The sequence below is a fragment of the Podarcis gaigeae genome (genome assembly GCF_964106915.1).
Source record: "Podarcis gaigeae genome assembly, chromosome: 4".
NCBI classification, from domain to species: Eukaryota; Metazoa; Chordata; class Lepidosauria; order Squamata; family Lacertidae; genus Podarcis; species Podarcis gaigeae.
The window spans coordinates 32,573,886-32,593,930 of record NC_139677.1 but is presented as its reverse complement, the minus strand read 5'-3'; the positions used below and the strand labels follow the sequence as shown (position 1 = coordinate 32,593,930).

At 40.6% G+C, this 20,045-nt stretch overlaps 1 protein-coding gene across 1 annotated transcript in view; it reads left to right on the top strand.

Annotated features, from left to right (window-relative positions):
• Positions 1-16,179, top strand: part of LOC310842765 (uncharacterized protein) — a 60,609-nt gene extending 44,430 nt beyond the window's left edge. Inside the window, exons 12-21 of the mRNA XM_083734904.1 lie at positions 459-525; positions 1,101-1,350; positions 5,642-5,834; positions 6,972-7,137; positions 9,790-9,855; positions 10,704-10,827; positions 11,447-11,583; positions 12,124-12,252; positions 13,433-13,582; positions 13,966-16,179. Of these exons, the coding sequence (XP_083591030.1) occupies positions 459-525; positions 1,101-1,350; positions 5,642-5,834; positions 6,972-7,137; positions 9,790-9,855; positions 10,704-10,827; positions 11,447-11,583; positions 12,124-12,252; positions 13,433-13,582; positions 13,966-14,366 (1,683 nt within the window). The 3' untranslated portion in view covers positions 14,367-16,179. The remainder of the gene's footprint in view (positions 1-458; positions 526-1,100; positions 1,351-5,641; positions 5,835-6,971; positions 7,138-9,789; positions 9,856-10,703; positions 10,828-11,446; positions 11,584-12,123; positions 12,253-13,432; positions 13,583-13,965) is intronic.
• Positions 16,180-20,045: the final 3,866 nt, after the last annotated feature.

Here is a 20,045-nt window from a genome sequence, read left to right as displayed (position 1 = left end):
GATCAGCTGTGGGAACAGAATGAGTTTTGTGTATGTGCATGAAAACTTAACATTTGCTTGCTGGTGCATGAACTAACATGTTGTGCACTTTCAAAGGGATATATTTCTCCGTAGACAGCTTTTTGTGATACAAGAGCACAATAGTTATTAAGATAGCTACACCTTACTGTGGATGGTTAGCACCACAAAGGCTTCCCCATTCTCCATGTTGTAGGAGAATGATTTTCTCTTCATAGATGGAAAGATGAAAGGCTTTTCTTTTTGGTTTCTTTTGCATGAAGTGCTAAGAAACTTTTTCTTTTTTGAAAGAGGGAGAACAAAAAACTAGGAAAAAACCGCATTCTTGCAGCTGCAGATACCAGTTACTAGTAAAAATAATATTGAAAGTATTTTGGGGTAACGTATCAAATTAAAAGGGCATTAATGAATCATTCTCTCTCTCTCCTTTCATGTAGTAAAACATGAAGACCTCATTAGGGATTTCCTGCACTGTTATGCTATCATTCTTCTATGTACTCAAATCAGGTGGGTGATACAGAAATTGATTTTGTGGGGAATTTTCTAAATATTTAAAGGGGGGGGGGGCAGACACGAAGCAATAGTAAAAACCAGCAATCTTTGTTAGATGCCCAAAATACTCTAGGATTAAAACTGTGGCTTTTCACTGCTGTGCTGCCGATATTTGCTTTGTATGTTCACGATTATTCAAGGGTAAGTTTAAATTTATTATTTATTTCTTACATTATGTATTTCTTTCTTTCTTACCTCTGTAGTCCACCTTGTTTTTACCAAGGAGCACAAGGTGGTATACATGGCTGTCCCCCCCTCATTTAATTCACCACAACAACCCTGTGAGGTAGGTCAGGCTGAGAAGCAATCACTGGCCCAAGGTCACCCAGTGAGCTCCATGGCTTAGTGGGGATTTGAATCCTGGTCTCCCAGGTCCTAGTCTGACACTATAAACTAAGATTACCTAACTTGCAGCATTGTGGGTAGATGTAGTTGGCTCCTATCGGCTAGCCGAAGTTGATTTCTCCTTTAACAGTCAATAAAAAAACTCACTCGAAACTAAAAATAAACATTTCCTCTCCTCCTTGCAGAGAAATGCATTGTCCAGGATATTAAAATTGCTAACCCATATGTTGCTGAAGGAGAACCTCTAGGACGCCATTGTTTTTTTTACCCAACACCAGACCTTGAAAACACACCCTATAATTTCAGCTGGTATATGAGTGGAAATGAAACACCTATAACGAAAGAACCATCCTCCAGAATTCATCAGCGTGGAACAAAGCTGTGGTTTATTCCTGCAAGATATGAAGATTCTGGATTATATGAATGTGTTATACGGTCAGGACTTGCATTTAACTGTGGTGCATGTGTGTAAATGGCGGAGGGTGGTAATTCAAGCTACACCATTGGAAATCTGACTGCAGTGGTACCTTGGTTCTCAAAATTAATCCGTTCCGGAAGATGGTTCCAAAACCAAAGCATTCCAAAACCAAGGCGCGCTTTCTCATAGAAAGTAATGCAAAATGGATTAATCCGTTCCAAACTTTTAAAAACAACCCCTAAAACAACAATTTAACATGAATTTTACTATCTAATGAGCATAGCTGTCAACTTTCAGATTTGAAAATAAGGCATCAGCAGCCTCACCTGTCCCAGGGACAGTCTACGGGATATCTAACAATCCGGGATAGCAGCGGGAAGCAGCGGGAAACAGCACTGGAATAAGGGAATTTCCCGCAAAAAAAGGGAAGGTTGACAGCTATGCTAATGAGATCATTGATCCATAAAATGAAAGCAATAAACAATGTACTGCAGTCACTCACTCACTCACTCAATCAATCAATCAATCAGTAGCTGAACTGGGTTCCACACAGTCACAAAAACAATTTTTTTTTTTGCAAAAACAGAAAACGCAAAATAAATAGCAAAAACAGACAGACCTCAGTGTAACACTCAAAATGGAAGCGTGGCACTCAAATTGGAGGTGAAACACTCAAATCGGAAGCGTAATACTAAAAACGGAGCATGTTCAGCTTCCGAAAAAAGTTTGCAAACCGGAACACTTACTTCCGGGTTTGCAGTGTTTGGGTTCTAAATTGTTTGAGTACCAAGGCATTTGAGAACCAAGGTACCACTGTATTTCCCAGTGCAACAAATCTGAGATAAGCAGATATTGTTTAATTGCTGCTTGAGGCTGTGCTTTGGAGAGAGGTTGCAGATCATAGAATCGTAGAATCGGAAGGGACCCCAAGGGCCATCTAGATCGAACATTCCACTCAAAAGCAAAACGAAAACAAAAATCGCATACAAAAGCACCCCAATTTGATTCCTTGCAAGTGGAGCAAGTCTGTGATCACAGCTTGGTGTAAACAAAGACTGTTTGACTTCAACCTCAAGCACCTTCTCCTGCTACTCCCAGGCCCAGCAACTTACCTGCAGCCATAGGGAAGGCAGAAGGTGGAAGCTGGCTCTCCACTCATATTAGAAACATCCGTTTCCACCAGGTAAGGTTTGGGAGTTCATGTTCCAGTATGCCCAGTGGTAACACAATGCTGTTTCCATTAATTTCCACTGGGAAGAAGGCCCTTGAAGCTATTTGCATCAATTTCCACAAGAGATGCTGGGCCATACTTTCATCTCCCTCCCCGACACGAGTAGATGTCCCCCTGGGGAGCGGCAGTGCATGCGGTTACTTCTACTGCCTTCCCCATCACTGAGGGGAGTCCCTGGCTCCTCAAGGGCAAGGAAAGGGGGAGGTCACTGAGGTTGTTGTTCCATGAGCACCACTAAACTTTTTACAGGTGCTCTAAATGGGCATTGGGACGCGTGTGGCGCTGTGGGTTAAATCACAGAGCCTAGGACTTGCCGATCAGAAGGTCGGCGGTTTGAATCCCCGCGACGGGTTGAGCTCCTGTTGCTCGGTCCCTGCTCCTGCCAACCTAGCAGTTTGAAAGCATGTCAAAGTGCAAGTAGATAAATAGGTACCACTCCGGTGGGAAGGTTAACGGTGTTTCCGTGTGCTGCTCTGGTTTTCCAGAAGCGACTTAATCATGCTGGCCACATGACCCGGAAGCTGTTCGCCAGCTCCCTCGGCCAATAAAGCGAGATGAGCGCTGAAACCCAAGAGTCGGCCATGACTGGACCTAATGGTCAGGGGTCCCTTTACCTTTAAATGGGCATTAGAAGCTTGAACTTTTGCAAGTGTTCAACTTGAGTGGCTTTCAAAGTATGACATGTCGGGGTTTAACTTGTATATCATACCTTGCATGCTGCCCCCAACGCTCATGTATATAGACAAAAGGGTAATACCTGTTTTTGCCTTCAAAAGTTTGGCTGCCCATTGCCAGCTACACTTTCACGGGAAGTTCTCACTGAAGAATCTTAACAGTAAAGACTCTTGTGGTACCTTAAAGACCAACAAATTCGTTGTGGTCTAAGCTTTCATGGGCTGCAGTCCATTTGATCCGTTCCATGCAGCATTATCTTAAGTGGAAAGTATACAAAAGCTTATACAGTAGTACCTTGGGTTACAGACGCTTCAGGTTACAGACTTCGCTAACCCAGAAATAGTACCTCGGGTTAAGAACTTTGCTTCAGGATGAGAACAGAAATTGTGCGGTGGCAGCGCGAGGCGCCATTAGCTAAAGTAGTACCTCAGGTTAAGAACAGTTTCTGGTTAAGAACGGACCTCCAGAATGAATTAAGTTCTTAACCCTAGGTACCACTGTATACACTTGCTAGTCTTTATGGTGACTTGAGACTTTTTGTTATTTTTGCTGAGGGATGACTGCCTTTTGGGGAATATTGTCAGATTTCATTCGAAGTTCTCATAATTCTAATTGACTGACACATGATTGTATCATAGCTCTGAATGTGTTTGACTCATACCAGTCAGAGAATCCCATTTCTTTTCCAGCACTAATTTCTGTCCCCCCCTTTTCCATTGCACAAAGCCATTCAGCCAAAATGGTATGCCATCTATCTTTGTCCTAAAATGACTGGTAATCTTTAGTTTATCCTCCCATCACCTAATCCTCAACTCGATGAAGTTCAGTAAAACTACACTCTCTGGATGAAAGCATTTCTTCAGGCATTCACAGTTATTTGACTGTGGAATGTGCACATTCCAGTTTATTTCAGTGTTTGTGCTTGCATTCCAGCAATATTGCCTAAGTCCAGGACAATCCGAACGTTTTCAAAACATCGTTAAAAAACATTGGTAAATGACTAAAAGGTTTTGTTTTGGAAAACCTTCAAACTGACGTAAGATTGGAATGACTGTGCTCTTCCATTGGGCAACCAGATTGAACTATTTTGGCAGAGATCTATTAGAAATGATTCCTTTGCAAATTGGGAGATTTCAGATGTTGCACCCTTAGATATGGAAGCGTCAGATTTAGGTCCTCTAATTTTAGTGGGTATTCATTTATGACCATCTATTTCCCCATTTCCATTTGTTTAAATATTTGGTCCAAGAAGTACAATCCTATATGTGTCTTCTTCAAGGGTGAGAAATCCTTTTTTTCTGCCTGAGGGCCGCATTCCCCCTTGCATAACTTTTCAAGAGCCACATGGGTGGGACCAAGAAGTGGGCGGATCACTGAATGTAAATTTTAACTTTTTACCGTAGGATAGTTTTTACACGTAGTCATGCATTTCTCTTTATCCCCCATCCAGTCAAGAAAGGCCTTCTTACAGTTCAAGTACACATTCCACCCAGGCAAAGAACATTCAAGGAGAGTATGAATCAGGCCCAGTGAGGGGTCTGGAAAGAGTCCTGGGGGCCAGACAGAGAAGCCTGGAGGACTGCAATTGCCCCTCAGAGCTGATGTTCCCCACCCCTAGTCATGGGGGAAGCCAGGATTTATGTTGTGATGGGGGAAGACACCTACCTGTCACTATTCTCTATCTGACTATGTCTAGCAGATTCAGAATAAAACATTTCAACAACAGTTGTTTTAAAATTACTTTCTTCTGATGCCAAGTTTTCAGAAAAATCTGTCAAACTCTTCAGTCATTTGAAAACTAAGTTAAATAAAAAATTGATGTCAGGGAGTACCTTTCATGTGGTTAACGAGTATATTTTGCAAAATTACAAAGAACACACAATTTTTATTTTATTTTTTTAAAAATCTAGACTAAAACAACTTTTCTTGGATTTGCTGAAAACCTTTCACAATATAATCCAAGTGACCGCAGCGTGCATTTCAATTTCAAATATTCTGATTATTTCTACTTTTAGTGAAGTATTATTTATTTATTTATTTGATTTAGGGGTGGGGGAGCTGCTTCCATGCCCCTCTGGCTACACCCATGCCCCTAGTCTAGGCTGAAGTACACCCCTATGAGTTCAATGGGACTTACTTTGGAGTTTAAGATTGCACCCTCAATAAAGTAGACAGGGGTCTATTTGGTAACAAAATTGTGCTTGCTATTGCGTTGTCGCTATAACAAAAGGCATCCAAACAGCCACCTTCCTTATCTTATGCTGGGATTAGCGAGAAGGAAAGAGTGCAAGATAATAATTGTGAGGGTGGGGGGGGGGTAACACTTGGAATGGCTGTGGGTATGCTTACGCTGCAAAAGCATAAAACTGAAGTAATTTTAACTCTGACACTTTCATGTTTAGTTACCAGAATTCGACAATATGCTACAGAAATAGGATTAGAATACTGGTTGTCAACGACAGTGCCGCTCTCTGTTTTAATGAGAAGTCCAGCTACAATCAAACGGTACCAAAAGGATCAGCTGCAAAGATTGTGTGTTCTAACACAGAGGACTTGGGACGAGAGCTGGATTTTTTGTCTGTTCGTTGGTATAAGGTACAGACCCTTATAGGTCCCCTTCTTCTGTGGTACTTCCCTATCATTTCTTTTCTTCTAATGAATACTTAACGTTATTGTTAGTAACTTCTCAATGCCACATTTCTCTCACAACTGAAGTGCCAGGGCAGTTGGGGGGGGGGAGTATATCTGAAGGAGTGTCTCCACCCCCATTGTTCTACCCGGACACTGAGGTCCAGCGCCGTGGGCCTTCTGGTGGTTCCCTCACTGCAAGAAGCCAAGTTACAGGGAACCAGGCAGAGGGCCTTCTCGGTAGTGGCACCAGCCCTGTGGAACGCCCTCCCACCAGATGTCAAAGAGAAGAACAACTACCAGACTTTTAGAAGACATCTGAAGGCAGCCCTGTTTAGGGAAGCTTTTAATGTTTGATGTATTACGGTATTTTAATATTTTGTTGGAAGCTACCCAGAGTAGCTGGGGAAGCCCAGACAGATGGGCAGGGTATAAATAATAAATTATTATTATTATTATTAATATTATTGGGAAGCAAAGTCAGTTGGGGAGGGAGCCCTCAACCCTTCCATTGCCCGCTTATTTTCTCCAGCAAAATCTCCCAGGCTACAATTAAAATCATTTATTTTCCCATCTGGGTTATGAAACTGGAAGTGAGCCCAAGGCAGGCAACTCCCTTCATTCCAGTTTTCTCAACAAGCGTGGAACTGCATATTCTCTTAGGCAGCTCAAACTAGACATAAATGGGATGGCACATAAATTTAGTACGTTGCAACTTCTCCACAGCTCATTATAGCATAAAGTATACAGGGCAGACAGGCACATGCCACTTTGCCTCTTTATTCAAAACAAATAATGTAACATATATTAACATAATACAACCAGGTTATTTCATAAGAAAAAGTCACTATGGTGCTTTTTAAAAAGGTCAGTGTAGAATATTGCTCTTCATGCTGAATGTTTGACTGAATAGTTATTGTGTATATTATATAAAACAGAGGAACATTAAAATTTCTCTTAGTTTTGCCTTCCTCTACAGTGAATTTCTTTAGCATAAGACTCTATATAGGGATTTGTTTAGGATAAGCCAAACTAAGCATGAGCAAATAATGTGTACTTTTCACATTCTGTGTGCATTTAAACTGAACTTTTGTTTGCTTTTAGGAATGCAAGGCAGTGGAGCAGGATGAACGAGTTTTTGTCTTGCAATCATATCTTGTAATAAACAACGTGAGAGAAGATGATAAGGGAAAATATGAATGTAAAATAACGTACACTTATTTGGGGAATCAATATAATGTTTCAAGGAGCATTTTTGTGATTGTTAAAGGTAAATCTTTATGTTTTAGTTCTTGGTAAAGCATGTATTTTGTACAAATATTCCCTATGTAATGGGGTTGTATGCAGTTTTAATTTTAAAACTTTAATCCATTTTAAGTTTTATTGTATGAGGTCTTCAGTACATCCCTTAGAGATTTCCTCACACCTCCATCACATATGGATTGTTGTTCCTATTTTTTGCCACATCTCCAACAAAGGTTGGATTTCAATTTATATATCTTTGCCAACTTAACTGGTGTTAAGTACCACCTATGGAACATCTTTATAAAATTTTCTTTGATTGTATACAAGGCGGTAAATAGAATATCTTCTCACCAGAGTTTCCCCCATTGCTCTAGATAAATAGTATGTCCGACATCTTGGGCCCATTTAATCACTGTTTCTTTCACTTCTTCATCCATCAATTCCCAGTCCAGTAAAAGATTATATGTTTTAGATAGCAATTTCTTATTGTTTTGAATTATTATAATATTGAATTTTGAATCCTCTTTTGCAAAGCCTTTTTTTTAATCAGAATATACTTCCTAGTTGTATATAATGCCACCTCTCAGTTTCAAATTGGTGTATCTCCTCAAAGGGTTTTAATTTGAGTTTCCCTTGTTCTTCTTTCAATAGTTGTCTATATGTTGGCCAATTTGTTCTCATATTCAGTTTTTTTTACAGCTTATGTAGCTGCCCTGTAAAAAGTTAGTGAGCAAAGCATGGCTATTATGCAGTAAAAGCACAGTTTGGAAGCACCCCTTGTTTTCTCTGGGCAGGCCACGAGATAGAGACGGGGAGTTGCTGTTGGATGTCAGATATGTAGTTATTGTCTTTTGCACTTGCAGGAAAGCACTCCCCACTTTTGAAAGTCCTTGTCCTTGGTTGTTGCCCTGTGGAGTTTGAGCACAGTTGTCTGAGTTAGGAAAAGAGAGAGGGGCTCTTTGAAATCCTTGAAAGGCAATCCTGGCTATCGCTCAGGCAGAATCCATCAACAGAGGGCAGACAAGATCCCCTGCTGGGGAAAATGGGAGGCCAGCTGCTATGGAAAGCAGAGTCACCTGGTACCCAGAGCCAGCCCTACCGTGAGTGAGGTGGCTACCTCAAACAGCTGACTTTGAGTTGCCATGAAAACACAGCAGACTGTTAGTTTTTAATCATCATTTTACTCCCAGGGAGAGGTGGCTGTGTGATTTTCTGCATCAGATGCTGAAATACCTAGGCCGGTCTTTGGTATTGTGTGTGATGGACAGGCCCTGGGTCAGCCTCCTGGGGACCCAGCAACCAGTGAGAGCTGGTTGGGCCATCAGCCAATCAGGAGGGATTGGCAGGTCAGAAATTGAGAAGCTGGAAGTTTAACAGAGACTGTCGGTCGGTGAGGGCAGATGGCAGGCACCTTGATCTGTCTGAGTGAGCTCAGATAGAGAATTGACTACCAGTTAGTGAGTTAGATAGCTACCTGCTCTGTCAGGAACAAGTTTTAACCAGGCAGGGCAACCCAGTTTGATTCCTTGAGGGGGAAGTTGAAACCCTACAAAGGGCTGAGTGAGTGTTGCTGGTTTGTCTAGGTGGGAAAAATCTATATTGAGACTTGCTTTTTAAAAAAGTGTGGTTTAAAGCTCTATGCAAAGAGTGCGTGCTTTGAACCAAGTTTTCTGCCTTGTTTGCATAACCTTCACATTTGGAATCCTCATTAAATGTCATTAAATAAATAGTTTTGTTTTGTTTCAGAAGTGCATCCTCATACCAGTGGCATGTGGTCAGTGGTCTAGCGGGGACTAGGCTAGTCCCCTAAATGTTCCCCTGGTGCCTCCTTCCCAAAGCCTTGGAAGCTTCTGCCCAGTTTAGGGAGGAAGGTGCTATGCTGTGCTCATGCGTGTGATTCCCCCCACCCCCATCACACTTGCAAGCTGGTACCTCTGGCCCTCACTGTTCTCTTACAAAAAATTCACCGTATGCTACTGCCTCATACATTGAACCTCTGGGAGTGGAGAAGGGGCAGTCTTCAAAGAAGCACAATACCTTGCTTCTGCTGACTCACAAATGCTGCCACAAACAGTCAGTTCCAGACCTCTCCTGTGTTAAAAACAGGAGAGTTGTGTCTTTTAGCACACTCATAAAATTGGTCATGTTACCCAGCGCCCATATTTAGTATGGGTGTCTGTCACACTGTTTGTGGGCAAGGCATTTGCTGTTCTGCCTCTGGCAGCAAAATGTCTCAAACCAGTCCTGATGGTAGTTCAGGAGAGTATCGAGTTAGGGCATTTGGCTTCTCCCCTGACTTTCTCCTTACTTTCTTCTCTAGCAGACTTTGGCTTCCAGTTTCTGGCTTCCTAAGGAAGGAAGGAAGGAAGGAAGGAAGGAAGGAAGGGAAATTAAATAATAAACTCCACCCAGCTGGGGTGGAGAGAGCTCTCTGCCATCTCCCTGAGATTTTGCCTGGATGTGGCTACCTGCCCTGGAGTCTAGGGAACATCTTCTGTTGTAAAGACGTCTGGGCCATACTGAGGCCTGGACTCTTTCTCCCATCATCAAGACAATATCTATTATTATATATTGACCATATCTATTATCTGAACTACTATGGAAATCCCATCCCCCAAAAGAGTTGTTGTTCTCTATCTGATCTTATAAAAATATTTCTGTCTTCTTCTGTTGCTAGCGAATGAACCAAAGAAAAGAACTGAGATTCTGTACCCCAGAAATAATACTATTGAAGCTGAACTTGGTAAGTCATTTAGTACTTTCATATTTTAACTGGCCGAACAAAAATACCTACAACAACACAAAATGAATAAGAACTCAATCATTTCATTATTTCCATGAGTCGAAGGCACTGTTACCAGTAGTTATCGCTAGCATTGCACTTTCTAAGTAGTTCCTTATTTGACTGTTCAGTGTCCCCCTGCTTTTGCTACAGTATTTTCCCCCTAAATAGTTTTTGAAATCTGCAGAGCTCTGATAATTGTATTTTCTGCATGGTTTACTCTTGTTGTCGTTGGTATCCATCTGTCTCAAGAGGTGATGGAAGAGTTTGCCATCAGGTGAAGTGAAACTGTTGGAGAGTTGTGCCTGCTGTGGCTGTAGAGACCAATATGGGAGAGACATGTTTTGTTGCAGATGGGGCAGATGAAGGCATCTGGTTTCACTGTTACAGATGTACCATGGCATTTCTTCTCTCTGAGCTTCTCTCAGAGGTCTCTTCTGGGCACTGTTGTGGATATATGACCTCACTGTCTGTCTTCATGCCCTGCAGTCATCTGCAAGGGATACCCAAACATTGGGGTTAATGTTGCCAGCCTTCATGTCCCATTTGCAGACATCTTTATAATGCAAGGTTGGCCTGTCAACAGGCCTGGTGCCTGAATCCAGCTTTCCCGTTAAGCACATCTTTGAGGATCCTGCCATCTTTCATTCTGTGTACATGACCAAGCCAGTGTAGACATCACTGAAACACTACATTAGCACAAAGACTGAGAGATTATATACCAGAAGATGTGATGATAGTCACATGATTGTACAAATACAATTTATTGAAAGTGTCTTATGGCCATTTTCTGATAATGAATTTTGCAGGCTCCAAAATATTTACGATGTGCAATGTGTCAAGTTACAGAAACTCTTTAAATAGCATCACCTGGAAAGTCAATAATACTCCAGTAAACTTCCTGTTTAAAGGTAGAATTGAAGAAGGATTCGAGTAAGTATATCTTTTTTAAAAATTTAAACAAGTTTTTATTATTAAAATAATTCAGCATTAATACACACGTTACGAATATACAAACATACATTTCATACAATCCTTAAAAATGTTCATACATACCCACACTCAATCCCACAGATACTTCCTTTTCCCATCACTCACCCCTCACCCCACCTTTGTGTTAGACTTTCAATCTACTCAATTGCAATGTGTAATAGAGAAAGAAGCAGAAAATTGGTTTAAAGGTGTGTGAAAGAAAGTAATAGAAGTGGAAAGAAATTGCAATATCTATTTTTAACATAAATAAACCCAGCATGATTTGTTTCCTCTCGTTGTGTACTCATGACAAATGGCATGGGACACTTCTGTCCTTCAGCTTTGTCCACAGCAGATTCCACACAGGATCTCGTTTAGAAAATGGCCATGTATAAAATCTGCACAGCTGCATGACAGGGTAGATTGAATCGGCCCAAGAGTTAGTGATGTGACCTTGTCCACCAAACAGCTAGTTTAAATCTGGACTGCAGTTTTTGCACCTGGAAACACTTTGCTGAAACCCCCACAATGCTCCCTTAGAACACATTTTCAATGTGTACTTCTACTACTTTTTGAACAGAAAAGACTTCCCTGTTGAAGGAGCATGGGCTTATGTTGTCCCTCTGACCATCAATGAGGTGAAAAATGAAGATTATGACCAGCGGTTTGTTTGCCAGGCGGGAGAAGTTGCTGCATACTTCTTAATACAACGCCCGCGTACGTATGTCATCTGGTATTTTTATTAGTAAAAAAATGAATAATTGTGAAGAATGCAAATGAATAAACACATCTTTCAAATTGCCTCTGGAGGGTTGAGGACCCTCAGGAATCAGCGTGTTTTTACATGATTAGAATGTGTGCTTTTATTTAAAATGCATCTCTGGGTTATTTGTGGGGCATAGGAATTCATTCATATTTCCCCCCTCAAAATATAGTCTGGTCCCCAACAAGGTATGAGGGAGAGTGGACCAGCCTCCTGCTGAAAAAGTTTGCTGACCCCTGCTCTAGGATAATGGGAGTTGTGGTCCATCTTCTATTCTGCAATGCATCTAGCTGGACTAGATGATCCTTCTGGTCCCTTCCAGCTCTATAGTTGTATGATTCTAACACCTGGAGGACCCAACATTTCCAATTCCTGTCCTAGTGGGATCCCAGTTGCATACCCTACTTTGAAATATTCATATATGCTTTGCTTGTCTGATTCTGGTACATCTGAGTGGCTCCATTTTTTCATTTTCATTTTCTTTTCCATTTCAGCCAAAAATATCCTGGGACTGATTGCACTTGTATTGCTCATCTTTATTCCTGTGCTAATCTGTGCATTGTTCAAGATTGAGCTTGTACTTTGGTATCGGAAGTCATGCCACCCTTTTCTTCATAAAAAAGGTAATGGTATATTATTTACTGCAAAGTACTACGAAAGAGAAGGAATGCAGTGCCCGTATCTGCGGCCACAAAAATAAAAGCAAAGAAGGGGGTGCGGAAAACATGCCATAGCAAAGCAATGGGCGGCTGTAGTCATGTGATATCTACAGATGGAGTGGTTGCAAGACAGTTGCTAATGGTTGGGATTCAGTGCCGATTATTTTGTTATCAGAGGTGCCATTCCATTGCACCTTCCATGCTGTTGCTGTAGAAACCAAATGGGCAGGGCTAGTAATGTGGCTCATCTCTGACTCATCCACTTCCAGGAGTTGACCATCTTGGCTTTAGAAGTAGCCACAATGCCAGGTCCTCGAGTGCAAACTCCTAGGTTAAAAAATGACTGGAGGAAGGAACCGAAATAAAGCTCACAGCCCAAGCTGCCCCTGTATCTTGTCCCAAAGCAGGCTTGCCCATTGAATGTCACTTAAAAACATGAGATATATGCTGATCTACTTGCTGATAATAGGCAGCATAAAAATAACACAGTATACCTAGCACCTTGTGTTATTATTTAGCTCTGCCAATTACCTTGTTCTGTGGTGTTCAGTTTCTTTCTTTTTTTATAAAAATTTTTTTATTAAAATTCCATTTTAACAATCCAGTCAAGCTATATTATACATTCTAAATTGTACAAATTATCCAATAATCGAACACTCCCAATATTATGCCTAATTATAAATTTTTGGCTGACTTCCCATGCTTTGAGATTGGAGGGAATCCTAATCACCTCATAGTTCTACTTCATAATAATTCCCATAATTCATTCTGATGTTAATCCATTATTTTCAACAATCTCTGAGTTCATTCTGCAAATGAGTTAAGTCAAAACATTTCTGTGTGCATTTTATGTCTTTCTTCTTCTTCTTTATGCTCCAAATCTGTAATCCAAGATTCCCCTTTGTAAATTTGCATAATCTCTTCACAAACTGGTGTTGCCTAATCAGTCCAGGAGTCTTCCACTGCAGGCTGCTGCCATATCAACACACAGTCCAGATAGAATCAAATCATGGCATCTGCCCAATGTTGTTCCTTAACCAGTTGCTATTCAAAAATTAGCTTTTCCCAGAGGGGGGTTACCAAGTAAAACTGGAAATGCAAGTATCGAAGAGTAAAATATTAGAGGTTTACATGTGGTGTTCAGTTTCAGATGGCAAGATCTATGATGCCTACGTACTGTATCCAAAAACAGATACCCAAGATTGTTTTGCTCTGAAAGTGCTTCCTGAGGTTTTGGAGAAAAAGTGTGGGTATAATCTATTTATCCTTGGCCGGGATGACTTACCAGGAAAAGGTAAAAAAAGAAAAGAAAAAAGCATTCATTCATCATTGTTCTTTAAATGAAAGAGGTTGTCTCAGTCTCATCCATAAACTAATGAGGTGTTAATAACTTGCAATAACTAATATCCATCCTGCTTGCTAACTAACCTATCCATCCTGCTTGCTTGCTTTTGAGCCAAAGTTGGATACCCACACAGAGTTGAATACGTATTTCAAATCCCAAGGCATCAATATGTTATGTGCATATAGTCAGATATCTGGGATTTTTCCTCCTAAGAAAAATTCCTGCGTCGATAAGAATCCATGAATATCACAAAAAGTAGGTGATTTACTTGCAGAAGCCCATATTTGATGCGGTATTTATCTTATTTATTTATTTATTTATTTTATTTACAGCTGTAGTCAACGTTATTGATGAAACCATTAAGCAAAGCAGAAGGCTAATCATTATTTTAGTACCAGGATTCCAAACCTACAGTATATCACAAGGGGTTCCTGAGGAGCAAATAGCTTTGTACAATGCCCTTATGAGTGAAAGTGCTGGAATGAAAGTCATTCTGATCGAAATGGGTAAAATAGAGGATTACAGCAGCTTGCCAGAATCCATTAGATACATCAAGCAAAAGCAAGGAGCCATTAGATGGAAAGGTGACCTTACGAAGAAGCATTCTTATTCCGCAAATACCAAGTTCTGGAAAAAGGTCAGATACCGAATGCCACCAGGACACCAGGTTTCTCCAGAACTACCTTTGGTACCAACCTCTCTCAATACAACAGAAACCCTCGTATCCTTTTAACATTTTCTGGCGCAGCTGTTTCAAAAGCCTACTTTGATGGATGATGCTGTTACAGCCACCATTTGTACATGGTACATGGACTCTTTTGACAACATCACTTCCACTAGCATTTCTTAATGTACCAAATTCACATGGTGTTTCAAATAAAAAAATGATCCACTTGAAACGACTTATTTCTACTAATGAACGATGAGCAGGGTTTTTCATTTGTTTTTCTTGTTGTGGGAGGAAAACTACGTGCAGTGGCTACACTCCAGCTGAATGCATGCATCAGCTACACCCGTGTATCCTGTTTTAAAGAAAGCTGAAATGTTGACAACCAGCTGTTTAGTGAATCTAGACCACCACCTTCCTCCTCCTGCCAATCAGCCTTTCAATAGGATTTTAGCTTTGTGCAAAAGGTTGGCTCATAGAAGGGAATCACATCTGGAGCATAGGTCTTTGGGTCTGATACACCACCTGGCTAGAGACAGATCCATGGAAGCAGGGCTGCCTTACTTCAAAAAGTGAAAATCTGGACACTGCTCAGCGATTTCCACATGGACACTGTTTCCTACGACTGAATTCCAGCCATGTCTAGGAAATTCTGGATGTATGGTAATTCTAATGGAAGTCTCTTTCTGTGAACACGTAGCCCCTAGCTACATTTGACCAGTTGTTTCTTTGTTCTGCTGAAATTCAACCTTGCAGTTTTTTCATTGTTTACCCTTACTGTATTATGGCAGCACTTGATGAGTGACTTAGACGTGGCTGAAATCATTTGCAGCCTCTTATATGCACCATTTCATTTGAACTCACCCTATGCAATATTCAGGGAGTAGTTGGATCACTGTGTTTATATTTGACTTTCGTTTAAGTTTTGATGTAATAGTCAGACTGTGTTTTTTATATCTTATTTCCCTTGCCCCTCACTGCTTATTCTTTCCCTGCAAATACATGCACACACCTGCCCCAAATTTGATTTAATTCACAAACACCATGGAAACGGCTATCCTTCAAAATCCACACTTCTCTGAACTTTGCAATGTAGTTTTCCAGACAATTAATTTGTACAAAAATGCATCTACTCGGGTTAAGTGTCCATAAAAACATGCATATACATGAAAATAACATACATTTAGAGGTGGTGGCTTTGCAAAAATGTGTCTTAGGCAAATCACATATGAGCATGTGTATAACAGGAGTAATTTGCATTAAAATGCTGGTGGATTTTAATGAGAACTCAAAAGAAAAATTCACAAACTGATGTGGAAATGTGGACCTAAGATTGGAAAACTGGGAAAATTGAAATGAACAAGTTTGCATATCCTTGCTTATATCAGTGCTTCATACATTGAGTGAACAGGACTCTGGTTCATGAATGCTTATGTCATAATAAAATAATTATCAGTGAATCCATCAAAAGTAATAAACATGACTGAGGTCCATTAATGTAAATGGGTTTACTCTGTGTAGTTGGGTACAACTCTCTGGCTTAAAGTATCATAAGAATGTTGGTTCCTTCGCAATATTTGCCTTCTGCGATTGTTGTTATGAATAGTAATGATTCCCAGGAAATACATTTTTTTTAATAAACATGTAATGTTTCAGAGGTAGAGATGTTTTAAACTTCCAGTTCTTTTATTGATTTAGAAGGGGCAAAAGAATACTAAAAAGTAAAATGTGAAATATATTATTATTATTATTTATTGAATTTATATAATGGCCCATACCTTGAAGTCTCAGGCTGGTTCACAGAACCAGTAGTGTCAAACTGTAAGAAACTTACTTGTGAAATAACTCCAACCATGATAAATGGGTGAATGGACAATGATATACATTTTTTTTTATTGAGAAAATTTTTTGGACTTTATGCTGAACAGGAAAATAGCAAAGCAGCATTACTTAACTAAACCCACAATAGTCATTATGACAATATGCTTCTGCTCTTCATATTTTACTCATGAAACTTTTCATTATCATTCAACATATTCAGTCCACATTGCTTGTATTTACAGAGCATATTTTTTAATGTTGAAAGAATCTTGTGTTTGTGCCTACAGGAAAGCATAATTTCTATGATGAGGCGGGTCATGCTCTCCGGAAACAGTCTTTGATTCATAAAGGCTATTGCACAATTTTATAATAATCATGCTGTTTGGGGCTCAGTCTGGTGGCTTCCAGGTCACCTGTTCATTAAGCATTCAGCCTGATTTGTTTGCACAATTTTTGTGAGGAGGGGTGTCATATGACGGCTGTTCAGCGGTCATTTTTTTAAAAAATTGCACATTCATGACAATCTGTGCTCCTGATGCTTTTGGAGCAGTCATAAACAATCCCACTTTCAGTTCTGTATATCTTGTAACTTACTGCTGAAATCCCACCTTTTTATCCCATAAATGTTCTAGTTTTATTGTATACCTGAAGGAGCGGCTCCACCCCCATCGTTCTGCCCGGACACTGAGGTCCAGTGCTGAGAGCCTTCTGGTGGTTCCCCCGCTGTGAGAAGCCAAGTTACAGGGAACCAGGAAGAGGGCCTTCTCGGTAGTGGCGCCCGCCCTGTGGAATGCCCTCCCACCAGATGTCAAAGAGAAAAACAACTACCAGGCTTTTAGAAGACATCTGAAGGCAGCCCTGTTTAGGGAAGCTTTTAATGTTTAATAGGTTATTGTATTTTAATATTCTGTTGGAAGCCGCCCAGAGTGGCTGGAGAAACTCAGCCAGATGGGCAGGGTATAAATAATAAATTATTATTATTATTATTATTATTATTATTATTATTATTATTATTATTATTATCAGTTTTATTGTGTGCTATAGACAGCAATAATGCGATACCATTGCGGAAGCATTGCAAAGCAAACTGCAAGCAGAATAAATCTACAACTAATGCACTAATGTTAAGAAGATGTTTCAGAATACACACACAATAAAACAGCAGTCTGGAGGAGCCCTCTGTTTTCTTTTAGGAGCAGCAGTCTTTGTTACCACAGAAGATGGTCACAGCATCAAATTAACTATGAAATCCAATCATCAGGCAAAGGATGGGAGGGTCTTAACATCCAGCCTGGGACAGGAAGCTAGCTCACTGGTTTATGGCTTTTAGTTGATCCTAATAAAGGTGGTATTCTGTTTCTACTGCTGCGGCTGTATTTTCCTCGAACGAATCTACATGGCACAGCATTGAAAACCATGATGGGGGGCTTAATCTGGCCCGCCGGTCAGTTTAATGTGGCCCCTGTGGCAGTTTATTTCCTGGGGCAAAATCCAAACCCCCCCTCAACAACACTTCAATCCTAAAAAAAGATTAACAACTTGGGTCGGCTCTTTGGTCGGCCCTCACGGTCCTTCACTTCATCAAATCTGGCCCTCTTTGAAAAAAGTTTGGACCTCACTGGATTCATTCTGTTGGCTAACTACTTGGCAATGTGACTCCCAGACCAAAGAGTTATGCCATTTTGCTTTAAAATAGCACACTTTGATATTTGTATGATACAGGGTTCCACTTATGCTCTGTGAAGAGCCCACATGTTCCGGGGGGCCATGAAAGAAAGAAAGTAGCAAATGTCAAAGTAGCTGCACAATTTGTACTTGGGGTTTCTATTTGCAGTTTGAAATGGCATTTAAACAACCTTGTTAATGTATTTAATAAATTACTTTGTATTATATCAGCTGTAGGGATCTCTTACCAGGAGTACCTAACACATAGTGCCAGTCTTGTTTTAATCAAAATAGACCTCTTTCTTTGATGCTTAGGGACCTAGAAGTACCCAGAAGATTTATTTGAGGTACCAACAGCAGAGCTTTTACTAGTACCCAAGAAGAATTCCTTGCGCTCTTCACTTGCTGCAATGCACAAAACCATGATCAGGTTCCATTTTAGATATTTCTAAATATTTAGATATTTCCTTCCTTTCTTTTCTGCAGTTTCAGTATTTCTAGAAACAAGTCATTCATGAAATTGAGAATATAAGTAATCAACTTTAGAGCTGGATTGTTATTTAGATTTATTAGACATGTTCTTGAATAGGAATTTGAATTTGAAAAGTGTTGGGAAGTTGTGTTTTCGTGGCAGTGCAACTAATGATTGCACATTTCATGAAGGATTTGGAAGGAGCTGTGAAATACTATTGGTGTTAAAAAGATTTGGGATGCAGCTTTGGTTGAAATGAGCCCTGTCATCCTGGTCTCTGCTGGTGTTCTGCAGAAGCTTTCCTGCCTGCACACAAAATACTCTATGACCAAATGCAGTTCTTTTTTTGGGGGGGGGGAGGACGCAGGGGTATATATACCCCTAAACATTTTGTGAATCTTTGTACTTTGTCCATTTACTGCAGGGGTGGCCAACTCTCAAGAGACTGCGATCTGCTTTCAGAATTAAAAACTGGCAGTGATCTACTCCCGTTTTGGGGGGTTCAGCTCAGAGTTGTTGAGCTTTATTTGAGAAGGAAACCCCCCTTTTTTGGGGGGGGGGGATTCAGCACAGAGAAAGCTCCATCTTCCCTTCCAGAGATCAAACAACAATGGAAGCCGGGGCAGGAGTCAGTTTTAGCAACGCTAAGGAAAGGGAGCCAGAGATCGACCGCGATCTACCAAAACCTCAGGGAGCGACTGACCTGTTGGACATCCCTGATTTACTGTATTTCTTTTTCCTGATTTGAACCATAAAATAGTGATTTTCTGGAGTACCCCCAAACATTTATATATATATTTTTTTGGGGGGGGGGAAACACTGACCAAATGTTTGGCTACCAAATGCTGCTTAACAACTGAAATTGCCAATAACAGAAGAAAGAACAGTTGAGAGTTCTAAGAAGTTCAGAAGCTTCCTGAGGAGGTTCTGCTTACAATGAGATTTCCTTTGAAGCTGCTTATCTTGCACAATGTCTCGTTTTGTAGCAGATGTCATGGCTATTAATAGGTGTTCTTTCCCCATTCTTTGAAAGCACACAGTGAATTATTACATTCATTCACATTTCAAAAATATCCTGATTCTAGTCCTAAATTATACCGTATTTTTCGCACCATAGGACGCACCAGACAATAGGACACACCTTGTTTTAGAGGGGGGAGAACAAGAAAAAAAATTCTCCCCCTCTCTGCCCAGCGCCCCTTCAGCGAAGCGGCAGGAGACGCTGCGGAGAGAAGGGGAGAACCTAACTTTCCCCCTCTTGTTTTCCCGCTCTAAAACAAGGTGCCGTTTAAGGTGCATTCAGGCGGCTACCTTGGAAGCCTGGAGAGCGAGAGAGGTCGGTGTGCACTGACCCCACAGTCTGCTCCAGGTCTTGTTTTTGCTGACTGTATAGAGCTTCTCCATCTTTGGCTGCAGAGAATATAATCAATTTGATTTTGATGCTGCCCATCTGGTGATGCCCATGTGTAGAGTCCTCTCTTGTGTTGTTGGAAAAGAGTGTTTGTGATGACCAGCTTGTTCTCTTGGCAGAACTCTATTAGCCTTTGCCCTGCTTCGTTTTGAACTCCAAGGCCAAACTTGCCAGTTGTTCCTTTTATCTCTTGACTCCCTACTTTAGCATTCCAATCCCCTATAATGAGAAGAACATCCTTCTTTGGTGTCAATTCTATAAGGTGTTGTAAATCTTCATAGAATTGGTCAATTTCACTTTCTTCAGCACCAGTGGTTGGTGCATAAACTTGGATTACTGTGATGTTAAAAGGTTTGCCTTGGATTCGTATCAAGAT